The following is a 19,396-nucleotide window of genomic DNA, read 5'->3' as shown; positions in this document are numbered from 1 at the left end:
ACTTCCAGTCTGCTTGTCTGATTAATGTCCCTTTTGGTCAATCCATTCCCCTCCTCAAAAATGTCAACACTGCCCCCCCAATACCCCGCCCCCAGTTTCTACAGGATAAAATCCATAGTCCTTAACTTCGCATCCAAGAGCCTTCTAACCTACACCCAGCTGCCTGGTTCAGCCCACCCTTGCAACACAGGGTTCACTGCCGCCCCTCACATGGAAGGGCCTCCCTCCTCCCTCCCCCGCCACTCCCAGACCTGCACCATCAGGCCAGCTCACTCTCCCTTTCAGCAGCCCTTCCCCTCTCAACGTGCAGTCCCTTATGCTACACAAACTATTCTTGTGTTATTTAAATTACTGCATTATTATTTAGCTCTTTGAAAAGCAGGCAGGTAAGCAGTCTGATGGCAAACATCACACCTTATGTTTCCTACACATGCTATACCCAGAGCAGCTACTCACTAATGGAAAAGGAAAGGGCTGGGTATGGGTCAAGTCCAAGGTTTTCTTACTGTATTATTGTCTTGTTTCTCCCTTCAGAAAACTGTTAGCATTTGCTTAATATGTTAGGTGCTCTAATGTTGGGTGCATGTATATACACAATTGTTATATCTCCTTGATGAGCTGAGGGCTTGGTATATGGATTCTGCCCCTCTGGTTCTCATCTTAGTGATGCAGGCTCTCCTGGCTGCTCAGACACCTTCCCATGTCATCCTCCAAGTTCCAAGAGGGCCCTCAGATCACCCACCCTAACAAAAGCCCCACTACTGTCCTACTTAATCACTACTAATCCACTACTGGCTGAAACTCCGGATTTCTAATTAGCATTTCTGGGAAAGCTTATGGTATGATTTCAAGACCACATTGCTCTACTTACCTCATAATTTCCACCCTATTCTTTCAACACATTTACCATGGATACCATTCCAGAAGTTAATGACAGATCCTCAAGCAACCTTTCAAAGATGCTGCCATGAAAAACGGTCCTTGCCCATGAGCCATAAAAACTTCCAATTTAGAAAAGAGCAACCATTGTAAAGCAATTATAGTCCAATAAAGATGTTAAAAAAAAAAGAAAAAAGAGCAGGAGTGGGGAGGACTCTACTGCCTACCAACATGTTTAAATAAAAACTGATGGGCAATGTAGGCCCTGTTATGACAACACAAGCCAGGTCAAGGCAGTGGGCGTGGCCTCTGAAGGCCGGGAGTGGGCACCCAAGCCCGACAGACTTCTAGGACCCAATAGTCAGGGCACTGGCCAGGCTGTGGTTTTAAGTGTCAAGTCTTTTTGATATAGATCCTTTTTTTAGTTTTCTCCTATAGGATCACCAATGCCCGTTGAAATACATCTGGTTAACATGCTTCACGGCACTCAAAAAAGCATGCAGGGAGTTTGTTCAGTTATTTTATCTCCCATTGTATATGGGAGATATATATATATATACACACACACACATATGTATCGTTTAAAGAAGTCATTTTGTATTTAGGTCTCTGAGCACTGGCAAGGAACTCAGGATGTCACCTGGTCCTGCCATGGACGTAACCTCTGTCCTTACATGGAAAGGCCATAAAAGAGAGACACCGGGTAGGCACTTGTTGCTTCAGAACCCTTTCCTCCAAAACGCCAGGCCGGCGCGCCGGGAAGAGAAGAGCCAGGAGCCAGCAGCGCTGCCCGGTTCTCAGCCACGCAGTCGGCACTGGGGGCCAGGCTTCCAACGCAACGCTCTGTTCTCTGTCTCCTAGTTTTATACGAGTCTCTCAAAATAGTTTCTAACCCAGAAAACTTGGACCTTCAGGCTAGACAGACATCTTTCTCTCAAGGGTTGGGCATCCTGCCACCACGGCTTCCAGCTTCTGCTTTCTGCTGTACCTGCAAAGTTTGTCTTTTTAAGACTCTGAAACGTCGTATAACAATTTATAGCCTCCATAAGCATGACTGCAGTATCAAAAGATGAGGACTAAACGTGAAAATTATGACTCACCCCTAAGTTAAAGAACCTCCTTTTATTCTTGACCACAGTTGGAAGATTAAAGTCTACAAGGATTTCTTTCTCTTTTTTTTTTTTTTTTTGAGTTCACTTAGAGGACACAAACAGAGAAGGACCCACAGAGAAGATTTCTAAAGGATTTATAAGTCACAAATTTTTTTTGAAGTGTAATTCTCGAATGATAGGAGACCAGAGCTCTTTGGAGAAATAGCTGATTCCAGGGCGGGAGCAGGGTCTGGAGCATCTGGAGGTACCAGTATGTAAGAAGTGCCTTGAAAATAATGGGGTCAGGAGGGCCCAGGAGCCAACTCAAAGGGGCTCCGAAAAGCAAATCTCAAACGATTTTAGCTACAAAATAACAGTACAGATTATGGCCCATAGAAGAAAACACATATTAACATAAGTAACTAAACAATAAATGGAGAAGAGAAATTGGTTCCTTATAGTAGAATTCCATTAATATGTGTAAACGGAATGATTTTTTTAAAAAAAATCACCATTTCTCAAATACTACAATAACTGTTTCATGCAAGTCTCATCAATGGATGTAGAATAGATAAAAGTTTAAGAAACAGGATATTCACATAGTTTCAAAGACTCCCCCGAAAATACACTTGTCAATTACGAAGGGGAGGAGAGTAGCTGCAGAGAAGCCTGGCCAGTGCCACCTTGACCCGAGATCAAAGTCAACACCAGAAGCAGGATATTCCGACACCACACGCTGCCTGGAAGGGTGCGACAGCACTTGTGTCGGATTCATGCCCAAAGCGCAAACCTCAAATCTTACCATGGGAAGGTATGAGACAGATCCAAGGTGAGGGATTTTCTAAAGAGTCAATGGTCAGTGCTCTTCACAAGTGTCAAGGCTGTGCCAGACAGACAGACAGACAGACTTTGGGACTGTCCCAGATGGGAGGAGACTGGGGAGTGTGACAACCAAATGTAGGCGGGATTGCAGGCAGATCCTGGGGCAGCAAAGGGACGTTGGTGGACAGCTGACGCGATGGGAACACGGCTGTTAACGGCATCGCGTATCAAGGCGACCGTCCTGACTCCGCTCCCTGGACCGTGTTTATGCTAAGGTGCTGACATCTGGGAAAGCTGCTGAAGGGCACATGGGAATTCTTTGTTCCTACTATTTTGGGAACCTTTTTAAAGTCTGAAATGATTTCAAAATGAAAAAATGAATCGTTAATAAATTCAAAATGTGCGGCAGAGAGTGAGGACGATGGGCGTCTGGATTTCACAGGCGTGTGTCTGTCTAACGTCAGCAAAGGAACACTCAGAGAATTGTGCATTTTGTTGTAAATAAATTTTACATCAAAAGAAAATCAAAACATGCTGAGCTCTAGCAAACAGTATGCATTTTGGGGGAAGTATAGCGATGCCTGCAATTTACTCTGCAGCGTTGGGGGGGTGGGTGGCCAGCGGGGTGGAGGGCCGTGAAATGAGGACGGGGAGGGGTGTGACAAGGCCCATGGCGACACGCTAACGGGAGGCCCGTGGCTGTGGGCACGTGGGCTTCACTGTGAAATGCTTTTCATTTTGCAGTGTTTTGAAAGTTTTCACTGAGTTTAGAAAGGTCTGGGGTTGGGGGATGGGCTGCAGATCACGGGCGCCTCACGGAGCGGGAAGAACAGAGAAGAGCTGCCGGGCGCCCAGAGGCAGCAGCGACAACGGAGATAACCGACAACGTTGAAGCTCTTCCCACACTTCCACGTGGAAGAAAAGGCGCTTAACCGGGGCCTGGGCCTCCGCTCCCGCTCTCGGGCGGGGCCCACCCCCTGCAGGGCAGGCCCGTCAGAAAACTCTCCCCACAGCCGCCCTTCCTGCCGCCCGCCCAGCCACACTTAGAAGCCACCATGGCTTCTCCTCAGGCCCTCCCCGCACGTGTCCAGCCTCTCTCTTCTCGGCCAGTCTGAGCTGGGCTTCTAAACTTCCCCCTAGAAGTGGTCTAACTGGAGTCCTTGCAGCGGCAAACTTCTGTAAGAAACTAAGTTATTCAAAAATTCTGTCTGTTCCGTGTTCAGGTTAGGGTACCAAAGACAGAAAGGAGAGGATGGTCTGACAGCTGTGATCTGACGTATTTGTTAAAACAAAGCACACACAGATCAAGAGAATTGCTTTTTGCTCTCCTTTGTGATACAGGTAAGCCACTGACAGGCAAGGCATAAAGATGTAACCTCCCCCCGCGCCCGCAAAAGAAATCTGCCTGTGAGCATAATTTTAGAAACTGGAAAAAAATAACGTATTTAAATGGTTGAAACATCATTTCTAATGCCAATAAAATAGAAATGTAAATCAGAATATGTGATTTACAACCCTGGGTAAGGAATGTAAGGGAAAAGACACTTGGCCTTCATTTCGTCCCCTCCTGGTCTACAGCCCTTTCCAGCATCCTCCCTGCTGGAGCCCTGGGCCCACGGCACATTCAGAAGCTCCTACGGACAGAAGGACTAGGGGACAGAGCCCTAGGAGGGACGAAGCTCGGGGAGAAGTGAGCTTTCAAAGGACCGAAGAATTCGGGGCAGGATCAGGCTCCTCTAGCTTTGTTCTGGCCTGAGGATGCAGGGCAGGGTTGTAACCCAGCTAATCTCAACTTCTTTTGTCCCACGCTGACACCTAATTCCTCCCTCTCGATGTTCTCTCCTCTTCGGATCTAAGGGTTTACAGGAAGGAAGACAAGACAAATGCTTCCCGTCCTACATGCTCCCAACTTGATTGTTATACATACAATGAAAAAGGGACCCCAAGAGACTTTTTTCTTTGGGGAGAAGAGCCTTTGAGAGGTTGCCGATTTCGCAGCTAAGCTGGGGGATGGGAGGAGAGCGGAGGCAGGACTGAAAGAGCCAAGCTGCTCAGATTCTCACTCGGAGGAAACGGGCATTTGCGTGGGTGAGGGCAGTCACAGCTGACAGCAGCAAGTCCCTGCCTCTGGCTCTATCTGGCAGCTTGAAAAACCTGTTCGGACAGCCCTGGCCTTGGCTATGTTACAAGATCTGCTCATTCAGGAAGGCAGTTTCCCATGTATATTCCCACGAGGCCGCGGTGCTCTCTGCTGACCAGCTACCGCCCTCCAGCTCAGGGGCCTCCACAAGGACAGAGGGCTGGTTTCCCGAGTCCCTGACGTATGCAGACAGTTTCGGCTAGTCCACAGCACTGGATCCAGCACACCGGGGAAGGAGCAAACCAAGGGTCCCCAGTAACTCACTTTGGGGTCCTCAGGCGAGTCCCTGCGATCCTCTGCTAAGCACGCCATGTCCCAAGTGTTAACTGGATTCGTCCGACTGGCACCGCGCCTCCCGGCAGAGACACTCTCCTCCACCCACTCTGGGCGCGCGGTGGAGGGGCTGGGAACGCCAGGCACAGGTGCCCACCCCAGGGGAATGGATCTGGACTGTGGGTCCTGGGATTATGGGGACTCTATATAGGTTGTCACGCGCCAGAAGCAGCGCTGCTCCCCTCATGTCAGGGTAGGGGGAGAACCTGGGGCCTGGGGCAGCCGGGAGCACTGACATCTGCGAGCAGATGAGACGGGGGAGCTGCCGCCCCAAGCCCAAGGAACAGGGAACCGCCGCGGAAAACCTGTCCTCGCCGAATCAGAGTGATTTTTGTGTGTGTGTATCTAGCCCCTCGGCAGGAAAAAGGCATCCGTGCAGAACTGGTAACCACAGGGATGGGCAAAGGAAGTCAGGGGAGGCCAGCGTGCCTGCACTAAACTGCGGTACAGCCCACTCGACAAACGTAACACACTGTGAGGCAATCAGGTACCTCCTGCAGGTTCAGAGGATTTAGCTAGATTGTCCGTACATAAAGTCTATTGTTTACAGAATCTTAAGGTCTCTGATAGCACCATAAATATCCTGGGTCGGATCAGCACAAACCTCAAGCCGCCCAGCACTGCCTGGCTGGTAGCTATGGGCGTGCTGGTACCTACAAGGCAGCTGGGGCGGCCTCAGAGGAAGGGGCGGGAGATGGCTTCCTGCAGCTCTTGTTCTGCCTTCTTTCACAAGCTCCAAAGTCCATGAGGTCATGGACCGGTGTGGTCCCCCTGCTGGGCCCCTCGGCACGTGCTACACGTGCTAATAAACAGGCTAAGAGAGAAATGACAGGAGAGAAATAACGCACACCTCTGAACCAACCTCCGACACGGCTACGTCACAGTCGCAAAGCTCTTAAGCGTCAGACGCTGGCCAGTAAGTTGCTAGATAAATACTCTGAAAGGAACCCATATGCACATTTGCCATTTTCTCCATGGTTTCCAGGCCTGATAACCCCACCAATTAAAGATAATATAAAGTTCAACTCACTTATCATCTTTCTCATAAATATTTAGTCCAAGGGCATCCACTCCAAGCCAAAGGTCTGTTCCTTTCTTATTTTTTATCTCAAAATAGTTGATCCCATACATTTCCAGGTCCTGGGCAATCTTCAGATACTCCAACATAGCATTGTCTCTGGGTGGGGAGAAGAAACATCGCCTCATCGTTAGCGTGCGCCCGCGCTCGACAGTTACACGGCCACCAGGATCTGAAACATAGTGCCATCACGGAGGACGGGCTGACAGCCAGGTGTCTCCGTCGCTGTCCCTCTGCCGGCCTGTGCCCCACGTGGGCGCCCAGCCATCCTGGACACCGACCACGGGCGTGCTTCACGCGTCAGGAAGGACCCGACCCAGCTCGTGCTGCTCCCTCTGGACACACAGGACGTCCCTTGGAAATTTTATCGCTGGGCACGACCTCTCTCTCTCTCTCTCCCTCTCTCTCTCTCCCTCTCTCTCTGTCTCTCTGTCTCTCTCTCTGTCTCTCTGTCTGTCTCTCTCTCTGTCTCTCTCTCCCTCTCTATGGCCCACACGGTGCTTCAGGGAGCCCACCGTCTGCCTCACCTGGGGCCACTGCTTGGGCTTTGAGTTGTTTCCCTCCACAGAAGATGCTCGGGTCAGGCAGGAAACTCTAAGGACACAAAGCCTCTGAGGCCCAAACCGCACATGAACTTCTGAGGCTGGGGCATCATGCCGAGAACTGCTGCCAGTGCCCGCGGGGAGGGTTCTAGGGCAGAGCATCTGGTCGCTCCGCTCTCACCAGCCACGCGTCCCACTCCGACCCTCTCCACGCCTCGCTGGTGCTTCTTTATTAGCAAGTGTTTCTCACTTGGGAACTTTTTTTTTTTTTTTTTTTATTTACAACCTTTTGAAGGCAACCACCTTACGGACAATGAACGAATCGGCACCTCTGTGACCAGGAAAAGAAAATGCCTGGTGGGCTGTGAGCAATGCTCCGGGCCCCTTGACTAAACTGAAGAGTTTCAGACACAAGCTTTTCTTTCCTCTGAAACGAGGAGGGGCGAAGGCTTGAGGGACTGAAGGTGTAAACTAAACCGCTTCTGGCCCTGGTGGCGGTGGGGAGGAACACCTGGCTTCGTTTAGGAAGCACTCACCGGCAGCTCCTTACCTTCCCTGCCCTTCTAGGCGCGGCTCCGAGCGAGGCACCTGAAGGACCCGAGTCCCCTGCAAAGAAGAGCGGCTCCCAGCCCAGCACTCACTTGAGCATCCCGCGGTGCTCGGCGTGCCACACCTGGATCCGGTCCTCCCACTGGTCCCTGGTGAGCTTGTGCTGGTCCATGACTCTGGATTGCAAGGGAAGAGGGCGCAGAGCCGTCACCCCACAGGGCTGGGAGAGGCGAGCGACCGGCCACTGAGCGCATGCACACAGACCTTGCTTGACTTTTCTTTCAAATAAAACCATCTACTTCCTAAGATGCGGCATTTCTATTTATGACAATTAACAGCCTGGACGATTTAGAACCTGGAATGAGACACACCCAGTCTTGCTAGAAACACTTTTAAACGGTGTTTTATTTTAAGTGGGCTCTCCTTCCAAAAGCGGTAATTTATGTGACCGCTAGTAAATAAAAACAGATTGAACGGGGGCCGGTTTACCATACACCAGGCAGAGCTAAGCAGGTTCCGCTCTGGCATCTGCGGCTCCTGTGAGGAGGGCCCCCTCCCCTGCTGAGTGCCTCTGTCGCAGACGCCACTCCGGGGTCCACCGGGGGGTGGCAGGGCCTGCGGAAGGCCGGCCCGTGACTGCAGACACAGTCCCCGGCCTCCAGAAACACTCGCCCTCCACGAAGCCCTTCTGCCTCCCGACCCTCCTGACATGACGCTCACACACAGGCCCAGCCCCCGCGGCTCACCTCTGGGGGATCAGCCGCTCGGAGCTGAGGTACCCGGACTTGTGCAGCTCCTTGCTGAAGTCCCCGAACTTGGCCTGCACAGCGTAGGAGCCCAGGAGCACCGCCGTCTCGGGCGGGCAGTAAATCTCATCGCTGAGAATCCCCTCCTTGACTTGCAGGAAGAAAAGCTTCTGTGTGATGTCCTGGATGAGCTCCTCGGACACGTCTTCGGGGTAGAACTTGGCCCGGAACTTGAACTGCAGAGGGTTCTCCTTTCTGACCTCCTGGGCGGACACCTGGGCGGCAGAGGTCAAACCCTCACTGCAAGTTCGAAAGACAGAGACCTGCCTTCCCAACACAGGTTTTAACCACTGACTCAGAAGGGTCCTTCAGGCCCGTTCTCGGAAGATCATGTTTATTCTGAAAGTCACCTTTTTAGCATGGAAGACGGAAGGCCAGTGAGAGTCCGGTTACACCCTCACACTAGCCCCAGCCCGTTAGTGACCCGCCAGGCCGCCAGCCCCAGGCTTGGCTTTCTGGGGGCGATGCGATCAACTCCGGGGGACTGCCTGAGTGACCCGCGAATCTGGCCTCTGTCCACACGGCCGGGCCAGCCCTGGACCATGAACTCACTCTCAGTCATTCCTCACGCTGCCCCCACCCCCTTCCACGCCTCCAATCACCCTCCTGACAGGTCCAGTGATATGGGAGGAAAGCAGGAGTTGGAGAAAAGAGAGAAACTGTCTGGAGAAAACACATTCAGCTTACTGCTTTTCTTTGTAATTGTTAATGGAATTATCCAGTCTTTGGAGTTGAAACTCTTATCACAGGTTCAAACAGAGCAATAACAGATTCTTACAAAACAGTGGATGATTCATGGTTTATAAGATTAACAATCTCATTGGCAAAAAACAAAACAAAAGCTAAGGTCAACTAAAAGCTAAGCAATTAAGCATCATATACTCCAATAAGAGAGCAGCAAGGAGAAATACCAGGATCTAATTTCCAGCAACTATCCCCATTTACTGGAAACCTGCAACCTCTCTGTCTTTAAAAACTTTTACACAAATAGAAAGGAACACAAAACAAAAGACAGAGTTTCAATGTCAACAGAGCAGACCAAACCCAATTAATAGCCTGTAAATAGTTAACATGACTTACCTTTTTATCAAGTTTCAACCAGGTAGGAAATCCTTTATTATCCACATACTGGAGGCCAAAGTACCACACTTCCCGAAGGCCGATAGTCTTAACCACCTGTGTGAAAGAGACAGGGGGGCGCCGAAACAGTCATGAGGAACTCTCTGGATGGCAGTGGCCCTGGGCCGCCACCATCACATGGTGCAGCAGAGCTGCCAGGAGAGCGAGGCGCCAGCTCAGACACCCCGGGCAGGTCTCCGCTACACTGTCTGTTACTAACAGACATGAACCATTTACTTTTTTCTTGGCCGCGCTGCGCGGCTTGTGGGATCTTAGTTCCCCGACCAGGGATCGAACCCGGGCCCCCTGCAGTGAAAGCACCAAGACCTAACCACTGGACCGCCAGTGAAGTCCCTGAACCATTTACTTTTAATATAAATTTGAGCAGATTTAGGGTTAACTTTAAATCTTATAAAATGTCACCCCTACTCCTCTGTCCTCCATTATGCATTTCTGACTAAAGACAGCTAGGTGGGCCACAGGGAATGGGCCCTAACCCAGGTACACCGGTAAAAGTGTGTGTGTGTCACAGGTGTGACTGTACCTGTCGGGGAGCCCACATGACAAAGGGGTTGAAAGACACCAGCGTGAAGCAGAGCCTGCCCTGGCTGCTCGTCTCTGCCCCTCGGCAGCCGGCCCAGGCCCCTGCTCAGCAGGGTCAGGGAAACAGCAGTCCCGGAACGGTACAGAAGGCAGCGGGCAACAAGCTTCCAGGGAGGAGGGGGTGCCCAGCTTCACACGTGCCAAGGGGTGACGAGCACTCTTTCAACCTCCAGAAACGTGAAACTCTGACACAGGAAGGTAGCATTCAGCCCTAGGTCATAGTGAGAGTTTCACATTTTTGAAATTCTCTCCAGTACTAGGAAAAAAGTCTCCTGTGGTCCGTTACATTGACAGCCCCACGATGGTTACTCTTGTGTCTTGAAGTCAAAAAGCAACTTGCCGTGGACACTTGCTGAACATTGTCAAAACTTTGCCGCACAGTTTTAAATTCCATGACATATAATGTTAAGCCTTTAAAAAAAGGTTACTATTCTTCACATATATGGCTTCTATCATACTTAAAGGGAAAGAGGGCTGTACACACTAGAAATGGAAATCAGGTATCTGGAGCACTTACTGACAATAAAATCTGAAACACCAAACAAAGTGTGCCCTGAGCCTGTTTCGGCCTCGGCCTCGGCGCATCGGCCTCGGCTGGGGGGCCGGATGCTTGCGGGAGCTCCCGGGTCTCCGTTTACTACACGCCAGGGAATGACCTGCTCATCCACTCCCTTCACTCACCCAAAAAAGGGGAGGAGGGACTAGACCCGAAGCGACAGGAGGGCGGTTTTGACTCTTACCAGCGCTCTCCCCGCAAGTCTGGTGAAGCCCCAGGTCTGCTTTTCGTGGTGGCCAAGTATAGAGGAAGCTGATGGAAAGACCAGGTTTTCTACACCCAATCCTGCTACTTTCCTAAACCTCCATCTCAACATTCTGGTACGAAACCTGCCTCGCCTTCCCCTGCGGGCCGTCCACAGCCGCACAAGAAAGCCCCCCATACAGAAGCCATTCGACCTCCCACCCCATCCGCCCAACTGCAGCCTGAGCCTGGGTCTGACCAGCGTGAAGCCACTTCCTGACCACCTGACTTCCCTGCCCCGTGCCTGTCAGACCCTCGCTGACCTTCAGATTCCTCTTCTCCATCTGCTCCGACGTGGCCAGTCCCCCTTCACGGAGCCGATCAGACTCTGCAGCCATGGACCTGACCCGGGTCCCTCACTCTCGCGGTGGAAGCCTGTCCCTGGGTGCCCTGATCTGCCACCCATCTTTACGTATGACTCTTCCGTCTACTTCCAGGACAACTGTCCTCAGCGTGTTTCAGAGCCCTACTTCTCTCCCTACGGCTCCCCCAAAACAACACAACAGAAGTAAACAACCTTCCTTTCCGCAGTCCATTCTAAAAACTGACCTGTCAGTCCTCTCTGCGAGGGAAACCCAGCATTCCTAGAAAAACACAATCACTGTTCTCTCCAATGTCCCTACCTTAACCTAAAGCTGATACACAGCACGCAAGCCAACTCTGAACGGGTGTGGAGTCCATTCCTTTCTCTCTGCCTCTGTGGTGTTTTATTTTTATTTTTTAATTTTATTTATTTATTTTAATTTTTGGCTGAGTTGGGTCTTCGTTGCTGCGCACGGGCTTTCTCTAGTTGCAGCGAGCGGGGGCTACTTTTCGTTGCGGTGCGCGGGCTTCTCTTGTTGTGGAGCACGGGCTCTAGGCGTGCGGACTTCAGTAGTTGTGGCACGCAGGCTCCGTAGTTGTGGCTCGCGGGCTCTAGATACTTGCTGGTGATGAAAGCAGTGAGCAGAGAGTCACGTGGCAGGAACTCCTTTCTCAGCACGTCGGCGTCGGCGCCTGCCGTAGTGGGAAAGCACCATGGCCCCGCCAGGAACCTGCCCGGCCTCCGCGATGGTCTCTGAGGGCCTCCGTCACCTCGGAGCCCTGGACTAGAATCTGGTCACAGACGCAGCAACAGCACCGGGGCAGGGGCTGGGGGACAGTTACTGCTGAGGAGACTTAAGCGACAGAGGGGGTGGGAGAGAAGCGGACAGACTGACTACCTTCCAAGTCTCCTTCAACTGATTCCAGTTAAGGACCACATTGTAGTGACTGGCAGTTGCCCATGAATGAGCTTCCGAGACCTAGAAGCGCATCAGATGGCGCAGCAGAGAAAGGACGCAGAGCCCCATGCCGCCCGCAGCCCCTCCTGGATGTTCGTTCAGGAGGAAACATGCCCGGCGCGGCGGGGGGAGGAGGGGGCGCCCGGCCCACCTGTGCCGACGAGGCCTGAGCGTCCCCGCCTCACGTACCACCTCGGAGGGATAAACAAACGGATCTTCAAAGAGCGAGGTGCAACTGGGGTCAAGGCTGTGGAGACGGCCTTTCCTGCCAGGCCCCTGCGTCCGCAGTTCTAACACAGACTGAGTCATGTTCCGCTGACCCACGAGCGGTTCCATGGGTCCGCTCCAGCCTCAAGTCCTCAGATTACACAGTATTTCACAATAGGAACACACAATACTGAAAAATCTCCAAACACTAACTCTGGGGACTGAGGGACGCGCCAGCTGCAAGCAGAGCTGACCCAAGCGCCCGGCTTCCTCCCCGTCCGTGCTCTGACCACTGCCCCATACGGTGCCCAGGATTTTCTTTCAGGAGAAACCCTTAGATTTCCGCCCCAAGTCCAGCCCCACCCCAGGCAGTAAACGTCTTTATCGTTATGTTATCTATCGGGTGAGGCACGGCCAGGGAATGGCCTCAAAATAACAGCACAGGGAGAGCGGAGGCTGCTTTCGAACCCTGCCCTGGAGGTGTGAGCACCAAGGCCCTGCTCACTGGCTTGGGGAAATGAACCTGCTGGGTGCTGACTTCGGGGATGAAAGGGAGATCCCATCAGGCCCAGGGCGAGTCGCCTATAGCTTCTACATTTGCCAGGACTCCGCTCCACTTTCCAGTTTGGTGCTGGGATGCAGAGCATGGCTTGGCCCACCGGCGGGGCCTCTCGGGAAGGCCGCCGACGGTGCAGGTGGCTGTGAACGCACACCCTGCCCCGGCGCCTTACTGGGTCCTCAGTCCCGGAGCAGAATTTACAAAGCCCAGAAAGGTAGCTCTCGTTCTGTCTAAAGCTCGGAACTGTTTCATGGAAGAGTTATCACGGCCCTCATGGTGGTTCAGGTGGTTCACCGCGCTTATTAAAACTCTGCGTTCACCTTCCGCTTTCATGAAGAGAGGGGCAGGAGCGCGGCTGGCTGTTACCTGGCCGGAGGGAAGGGTGTGTGCTGACCTCCGAGGGGCTCAGGACGCTGCGGCTGCAGGGGGTGCTGGGGACAGGCCGCCTGGCCCCTAGCTGTCCTGCACTGCACCCCGGCCGCGAACCAGAGGGCAGGAAGCAGCCAGGGGGCCCGTGGAGACCCCAGCGGGAGCGGTGGCAGCTAGAGCTCTCGGTGAGGCTCTGGCTCACGAGGAGTGCACGGCGCCCCCTCTTCTCGGGACCGCGAACAGGGGCCGCCCCGGGGACGGCGTGTACGACAGCTGAATCCCGCCGGCAGGAGGGAAGAAACTGGCCTACTCCACAGCGAGAAGCTAGCAGCCAACCAAGGCAATAAGTATGCTCGGCAAACAAAGTGATTCCGATGCTGCAAACACTTTTTTCTACCTGGGAACCCCCTCTCTCTAAGTTCACAGAAACCAACCTGATCGAAAAGCTGTTTTCCTGTTGTATTTGGCTGGATGGCGAACTCCAGCTCCGCATCCATGGTGGTAACTCGGACATTGATCTAGAAAACAGAATGGAACACATTACACTTAACTGGGTGTTTTTAATCATCTCCGCGTCTCCCACCTAAACTCAACGATCCTGAGCAACGTGGTGAGAGTCTGTCCTTCCTCCGCACCCATTCTCATGCCTGTCACCACAGAGACACACACACACACCTGCCACAGCCGCCACACACCCCCAACCCCAAAACACACACGACACGGCCCCCCCCCCCCAGCTCTGTGCCTACACATGCAGTCTGGATTCAAATGTGTGCCCTCATGGCTTTAATAAAGCACATTCACGCTTAGGTCTAAGCTGTTCTTCTGCAAAATACTTTGATAACTGTCAACATATTTTCCATACACCATCTCACATTCTGACCCTACGACAGCTAAGTGAAGCCGCCTCCGGCCATCCACACCAAGTCGGTAAGTGAGAGGAGAGGAGAGAGAGGGTCTGTACACCAGAATGCTGCCAGCAACTTTAGAAACCACCTCGACAGTGAAGAGGGAAATGGCTAAATGATCACAGACACATCGAAGAGGATAGAATACTATGTAGTAATTTGAAAAGGTAATTATGAAGACAGTGGAAACATGGAAGCATTACTAGGATAGTAAGGTCACAAGGTGGTAGTGATGGCAAGGCCTGAAAAAATGTCTCTAATACTGCCATATAGTTGGTGGTTTAAAGACATTTATTTCAAGGTCATTTTCAAATTTATTGCTTGAAAAAACCCAGAATTTACGAGCATATGAAAAACATGCAAATCTAGCTACCTTATATCATGGTCCCAAAGGAAAATAACACAGCAACTATAATGCTTAACACTAAGAAATGCTTACTTCTCACCATTTTTCACGTGAAATATATAAATAGCTGGATAGACATATATTCCAAATTCTTCCTAACACAGACGGAAATGTAACGAGGACACAGATTGACTGTATTTATTATTTTTAAAAAATATTCATTTATGGGGCTTCCCTGGTGGCGCAGTCGTTGAGAATCTGCCTGCCAATGCAGGGGACATGGGTTCGAGCCCTGGTCTGGGACGATCCCACATGCTGCAGAGCAACTAAGCCCGTGCACCACAACTACTGAGCCTGCGCGTCTGGAGCCTGTGCTCCGCAACGGGAGAGGCCGCGACAGTGAGAGGTCCGCGCACCGCGATGAAGAGTGGCCCCCGCTCGCCGCAACTAGAGAAAGCCCTCGCACAGAAACGAAGACCCAACGCAGCCAAAAATAATAAATAAATAAATTTATTAAAAAAATATATATATATACATATATTCATTTATTTATTTATTTAATTTTGGCTGCGTCGGGTCTTAGTTGCGGCACGCAGGATCTTCCTTGCAGCATGCAGGATCTTCTGTTGCAGTGTGCAGGTTTCTCTCTCTAGTTCTGGCTTGTGTGCTCAGTAGTTGCGGCGCGTGGGCTTAGTTGCCCCGCAGCATGTGGGATCTTAGTTCCCCAACCAGGGATTGAACCCGCGTCCCCTACATTGGAAGGCAGATTCTTAACCACTGGACCACCAGGGAAGTCCCCTAAATGTATTATTTAGCTTCCTGATATAAGAACTAAAAAGTGGTGAGTTCCGAATGTGTGTCATGCCTTGGCTGGATACTTAGACTCTGTCTAACTTGAACAAAAATTAGTCTTTACAAATCATTTCTCCCCTAACACTCAAGACTGTGATGATTGAGAGATACTTTTACATATATACAGTCTGTCTTAAAGGTTCTCTGACTGATATAACATATAGAGAAGTGAGGCATAATTCTCCAGATTTTAATAAACGTTTCCTCTCCAATCACAAGTCTACAAATTAAAGAACTGAAGTTTACTGAGAAGCAAGACTCGGCACATTTTAGATTCTTCAAGTTTATTAAAATATAAAAACCTAAGTTTCTTCCTTTTCCTGCCAGCAATAATTTAAAGAAATCACAAAATGGCTGTTACAAAGCAAGTCTCTCTCTCTTAATTATGGTTCCAAGGGCACATATGAGATGTGAAAAGCAGCCCCAAAGTCAAATATTCTGTAACAAACGCAGCTCCAAATTAAATTACACTCATAAGCCCACAATGAATGTCACATTCGAAACTGAAGTGGAGGGATGCGGGGCTGACAAATGCCGGGCCTCAGATACGCTTTTCTTTCTCTGTAACCTACTGATTCAGAAACTGAACCCCCAAACAATGTGTACCGAATGCCACTACCCTGGTTAAGATGCATATAAGAGACCAGAGGTTCACGCGTAGGAGATTTCAGACTCTAACTCCTACATCTCGATCACCTCTAAATTTGAGGACCAAGAAAAAAATGTCACCTCCGGAAACCAATGCTAATAATTAACATAAAAAAGTGATCGTCACACTATTTTTAACCATTTTGCAAACTCATTAACAGGAATTTAGAAAAAAACTATTTTAAGGTTCTGAGCTGGTTCATATTTGACTCAAAGTTCACACAACTCTTTGAAAAAGCAAAGAACCTGCAAAATGAATACTTTTACTGAGATTAGATGTAACAAGCCAGTAGTATGTAGAAAGTGAACTTTCTTAAAAATTAAGTGTATTGGGAAGGTCTGTGCAACCCGCAAAAACTGCACCTCCCATCACAGGCACTTAAAATGACCATCAGGGCTTCCCTGGTGGCGCAGTGGTTAAGAATCCGCCTGCCTGTTGGGCTTCCCTGGTGGCGCAGTGGTTGGGAATCCGCCTGCCAATGCAGGGGACATGGGTTCGAGCCCTGGTCCGGGAAGATCCCACATGCCCCGGAGCAGCAAAGCCTGTGTGCCACAACTACTGAGCCTGCGCTCTAGAGCCCACGAGCCACAACTACTGAGCCTGCACGCCACAACTACTGAAGCCCACGCACCTAGCTCTGCAACAAGAGAAGCCACGTCAATGAGAAGCCGGCGTACCGCAATGAAGAGTAGCTCCTGCTCGCCACAACTAGAGAAAGCCCGCGCTCAGCAACGAAGACCCAACGCAGCCAAAAATAAATAAAATAAAATAAAATAAAATAAATAAATAAAAGAAAAAAAAAGAAAATGCATGGTATTAAAAAAATTAAAAAAAAAAAAAAAAAAGGAATCTGCCTGCCAATGCAGGGGACACGGGTTCGAGCCCTGGTCCGGGAAGATCTCACATGCCGCGGAGCAACTAAGTCCATGCGCCACAACTACTGAGCCTGTGCTCTAGAGTCTGAGAGCCACAACTACTGAGCCCACATGCTGCAACTACTGAAGCCTGTGCTTTGCAATAAGAGAAGCCACCGCAATGAGGAGGCCACGCACCGCAATGAAGAGTACCCCCCGCTAGCTGTAACTAGAGAAAAGCCTGCGTGCAGCAACAAAGACCCAACGCGGCCAAAAATAAGCAAAAAAAAAAAAAAAAAAAATGACCATCAGCAGGTCCAGTGAGACATCCCGCCCAGCTTCACTTGCTCTGGTCTTTCCAGGGACTTCCCTCCCTGAGCTGCAACACCCAGGCAATCCTGCAGCCTGGTGTATGGCCGCAAACAAAGCCGGCAAGCCAGCGATCAGGCTAAGCTCTTCGGGCTGCAGTCGCAGGCACGGCTGGGACCCGTGTCGGGAGGCAGACAGCCTTTCCCTCCGCTGTGCCCACCAGCCCCGTCGGAAAGAGCAACGCCCAGTTCCGATCTGGGGAGGCACCAAAATTTTCATTTTCAGACACCCCCTAAGATTACAAAATCAGGGTAATTTTAATGAATATATGTGTATTTCATTTACAGTGCATGATCTACAATCTTGAGACCAAGGTTGAGATGGGAGAACTTATGAAAGCTAAACACTCGAATGAACAGCATGTTAATAATGATCTCCAGCCAAGCTGCCCTGCAGGATTGGGTCGTGTCCCTTGACTAGTAGTTACCCTGCTCGTGTCTCTCATGGGGTCGGGGGTAAAATGCTATTCTGGGCCAGCACGAGTGTTCCTTCTGCAAGACTATCTCAAGGACTGCAGAACGTTTAGCATCCCTGAGCCCACCCACTACACACAGGTATCCCCAGTCCTCTAAAAGTAGCCCCCCAACACACACCCCCCCCCAAAATGCCCTCTGGATAAAGGGGACGCTCCTACCCTGACTGAGGGCCACAGCACAGCACTGCCTTAATCAGCAGCATGTTAAGCAGGTCCCTGTTTAGAAAGACTATTTAGATTCTTTTAAACTTTATAGATCTGTAATAATGTACTGAAATACAGCATAAACTTTCATCAAAGTTTAAGACGAAACATTTACTCAGATGACAGGACCATTTATATTCATGTTTTGGTCCACTTATCCAGGGGCTTTAAAAGAAATCAGGCTTTGGCATATTAAGGGAACATACCTAAATCGCAACTCTCCTTTTTATTATCCTGTTAGGTTTCCTTGGTAATCAATTGTTTTTAGTGAACTCAATGTGTACTTGGAAAAAGCTAGCACTCGTGTTTGCAGTGGTGCCACAGAAATAAAGTGGGATGGTACGGTTATGCATGATAAATGTGAGAATGGTCCCACGAAAAGCTGGAGGTCCAGGGTAAAACGTATCACCACACAAACCCAAAACCACGTGCAAAGACTGGAGAAAAGCACATGGTTTGCAATTTTTATCGTCTTGGTATTTCCCCCTAGATCACACACTTTTCTCAAAGGCAATATTCTCTGAAGGCAGCAAAATCACATAGTAATGTGCAGTACAGGTGTGTACAGCATACAGTTAGTCATTTAAAATCTACCCACCGAAAGGGCAATGTTTTATGCCAGGCTGGTCAAAATACTGAAACCCTTTCTAACATTCTGCTCTGTTTGGTGGGGGCAGTGGTGATAAAAGTTTAATTCTGCCCATGTACCCCCAACCCCTTACGTACACACAGAGAACCATGTGGTTGGTGGAGATGACAATTTAGTAATTCATGTCTCTCCTCCAAATGCTACTCCTTTTGAAGCTATGGCACAAAGCTGTAGTTAGAGTTCCAAAATGTTAGAACCTAAAAGGAACCAGACATAACCATACTGCACTATCTATAATGGAAATTCATAAGTTTCAGTATGAGAGTTACATTAACAGCTATATACTAGGTCAGAATTTTAGAGTAAGATAATGTATTGAAGATGTCTGAACCCCTTGAGGAAAATGAGGTTTTTAATGAGTATTTGTGTGTTTTTCACACTGACCATATTTAGCAGAAACATCTTTCTTCTTTTTTGCCTCTGATAGTAGCCTAGCTTAGTAGGAGTTTTCATTTCAATAGGAGAGGTAAGTTCCTGATCTATTACTAAAATATCCGTATATGCAAGAGACAAATGCCTAAAAACAAAAATAGCAATGAATTTCGTTTTATTTCTAAAACAAGAACTAATGAAACTAGCCTGTAAAACTTCTTAAATTTAAGCAAAACACCAGGCACTTTTTTTTTTTCATGAATATAATGACTGGTGTTTCACAGGTATTTGCACCAGACCACTTAACTATACACTGCGTATCTTGTTTAATATCAGGATTCAACACATAAACCTACCTACCTTTGCCTTAGTTAATGAAGATGATGAACACCTAATTGTTAACACTCCCTAATCTCCTTCTGCTTAATAATCTACTCTTTTAAAAATTCTATCTGCTACTCTCATTATGGGTTAGCTCAGCTCAAAACTACCATCAACATGCTGATGGACCATAACAGCTTTCACCTTCCGTTCCCAGCCCACTCCCGCTGGTGGGCACC

The 19,396-nt window shown here is 49.8% G+C and overlaps 1 protein-coding gene across 2 annotated transcripts in view; it reads right to left on the bottom strand.

Annotated features, from left to right (window-relative positions):
• Window positions 1-19,396, bottom strand: part of EZR (ezrin) — a 48,590-nt gene that overhangs the window by 9,440 nt on the left and 19,754 nt on the right. For both annotated transcript variants that reach the window (XM_036872033.1, XM_036872032.1), the window contains 5 exons: window positions 13,593-13,676; window positions 9,321-9,416; window positions 8,181-8,455; window positions 7,527-7,610; window positions 6,296-6,442 (listed from right to left, as the gene is read on the bottom strand). In XM_036872033.1, the coding sequence (XP_036727928.1) occupies window positions 6,296-6,442; window positions 7,527-7,610; window positions 8,181-8,455; window positions 9,321-9,416; window positions 13,593-13,676 (686 nt within the window). The remainder of the gene's footprint in view (window positions 1-6,295; window positions 6,443-7,526; window positions 7,611-8,180; window positions 8,456-9,320; window positions 9,417-13,592; window positions 13,677-19,396) is intronic.

This window comes from Balaenoptera musculus, chromosome 12 (assembly GCF_009873245.2).
Source record: "Balaenoptera musculus isolate JJ_BM4_2016_0621 chromosome 12, mBalMus1.pri.v3, whole genome shotgun sequence".
In the NCBI taxonomy this organism is placed as follows: Eukaryota; Metazoa; Chordata; class Mammalia; order Artiodactyla; family Balaenopteridae; genus Balaenoptera; species Balaenoptera musculus.
Note: the sequence above shows the minus strand (reverse complement) of the source record. Positions and strands in the feature narration are given on the sequence as shown.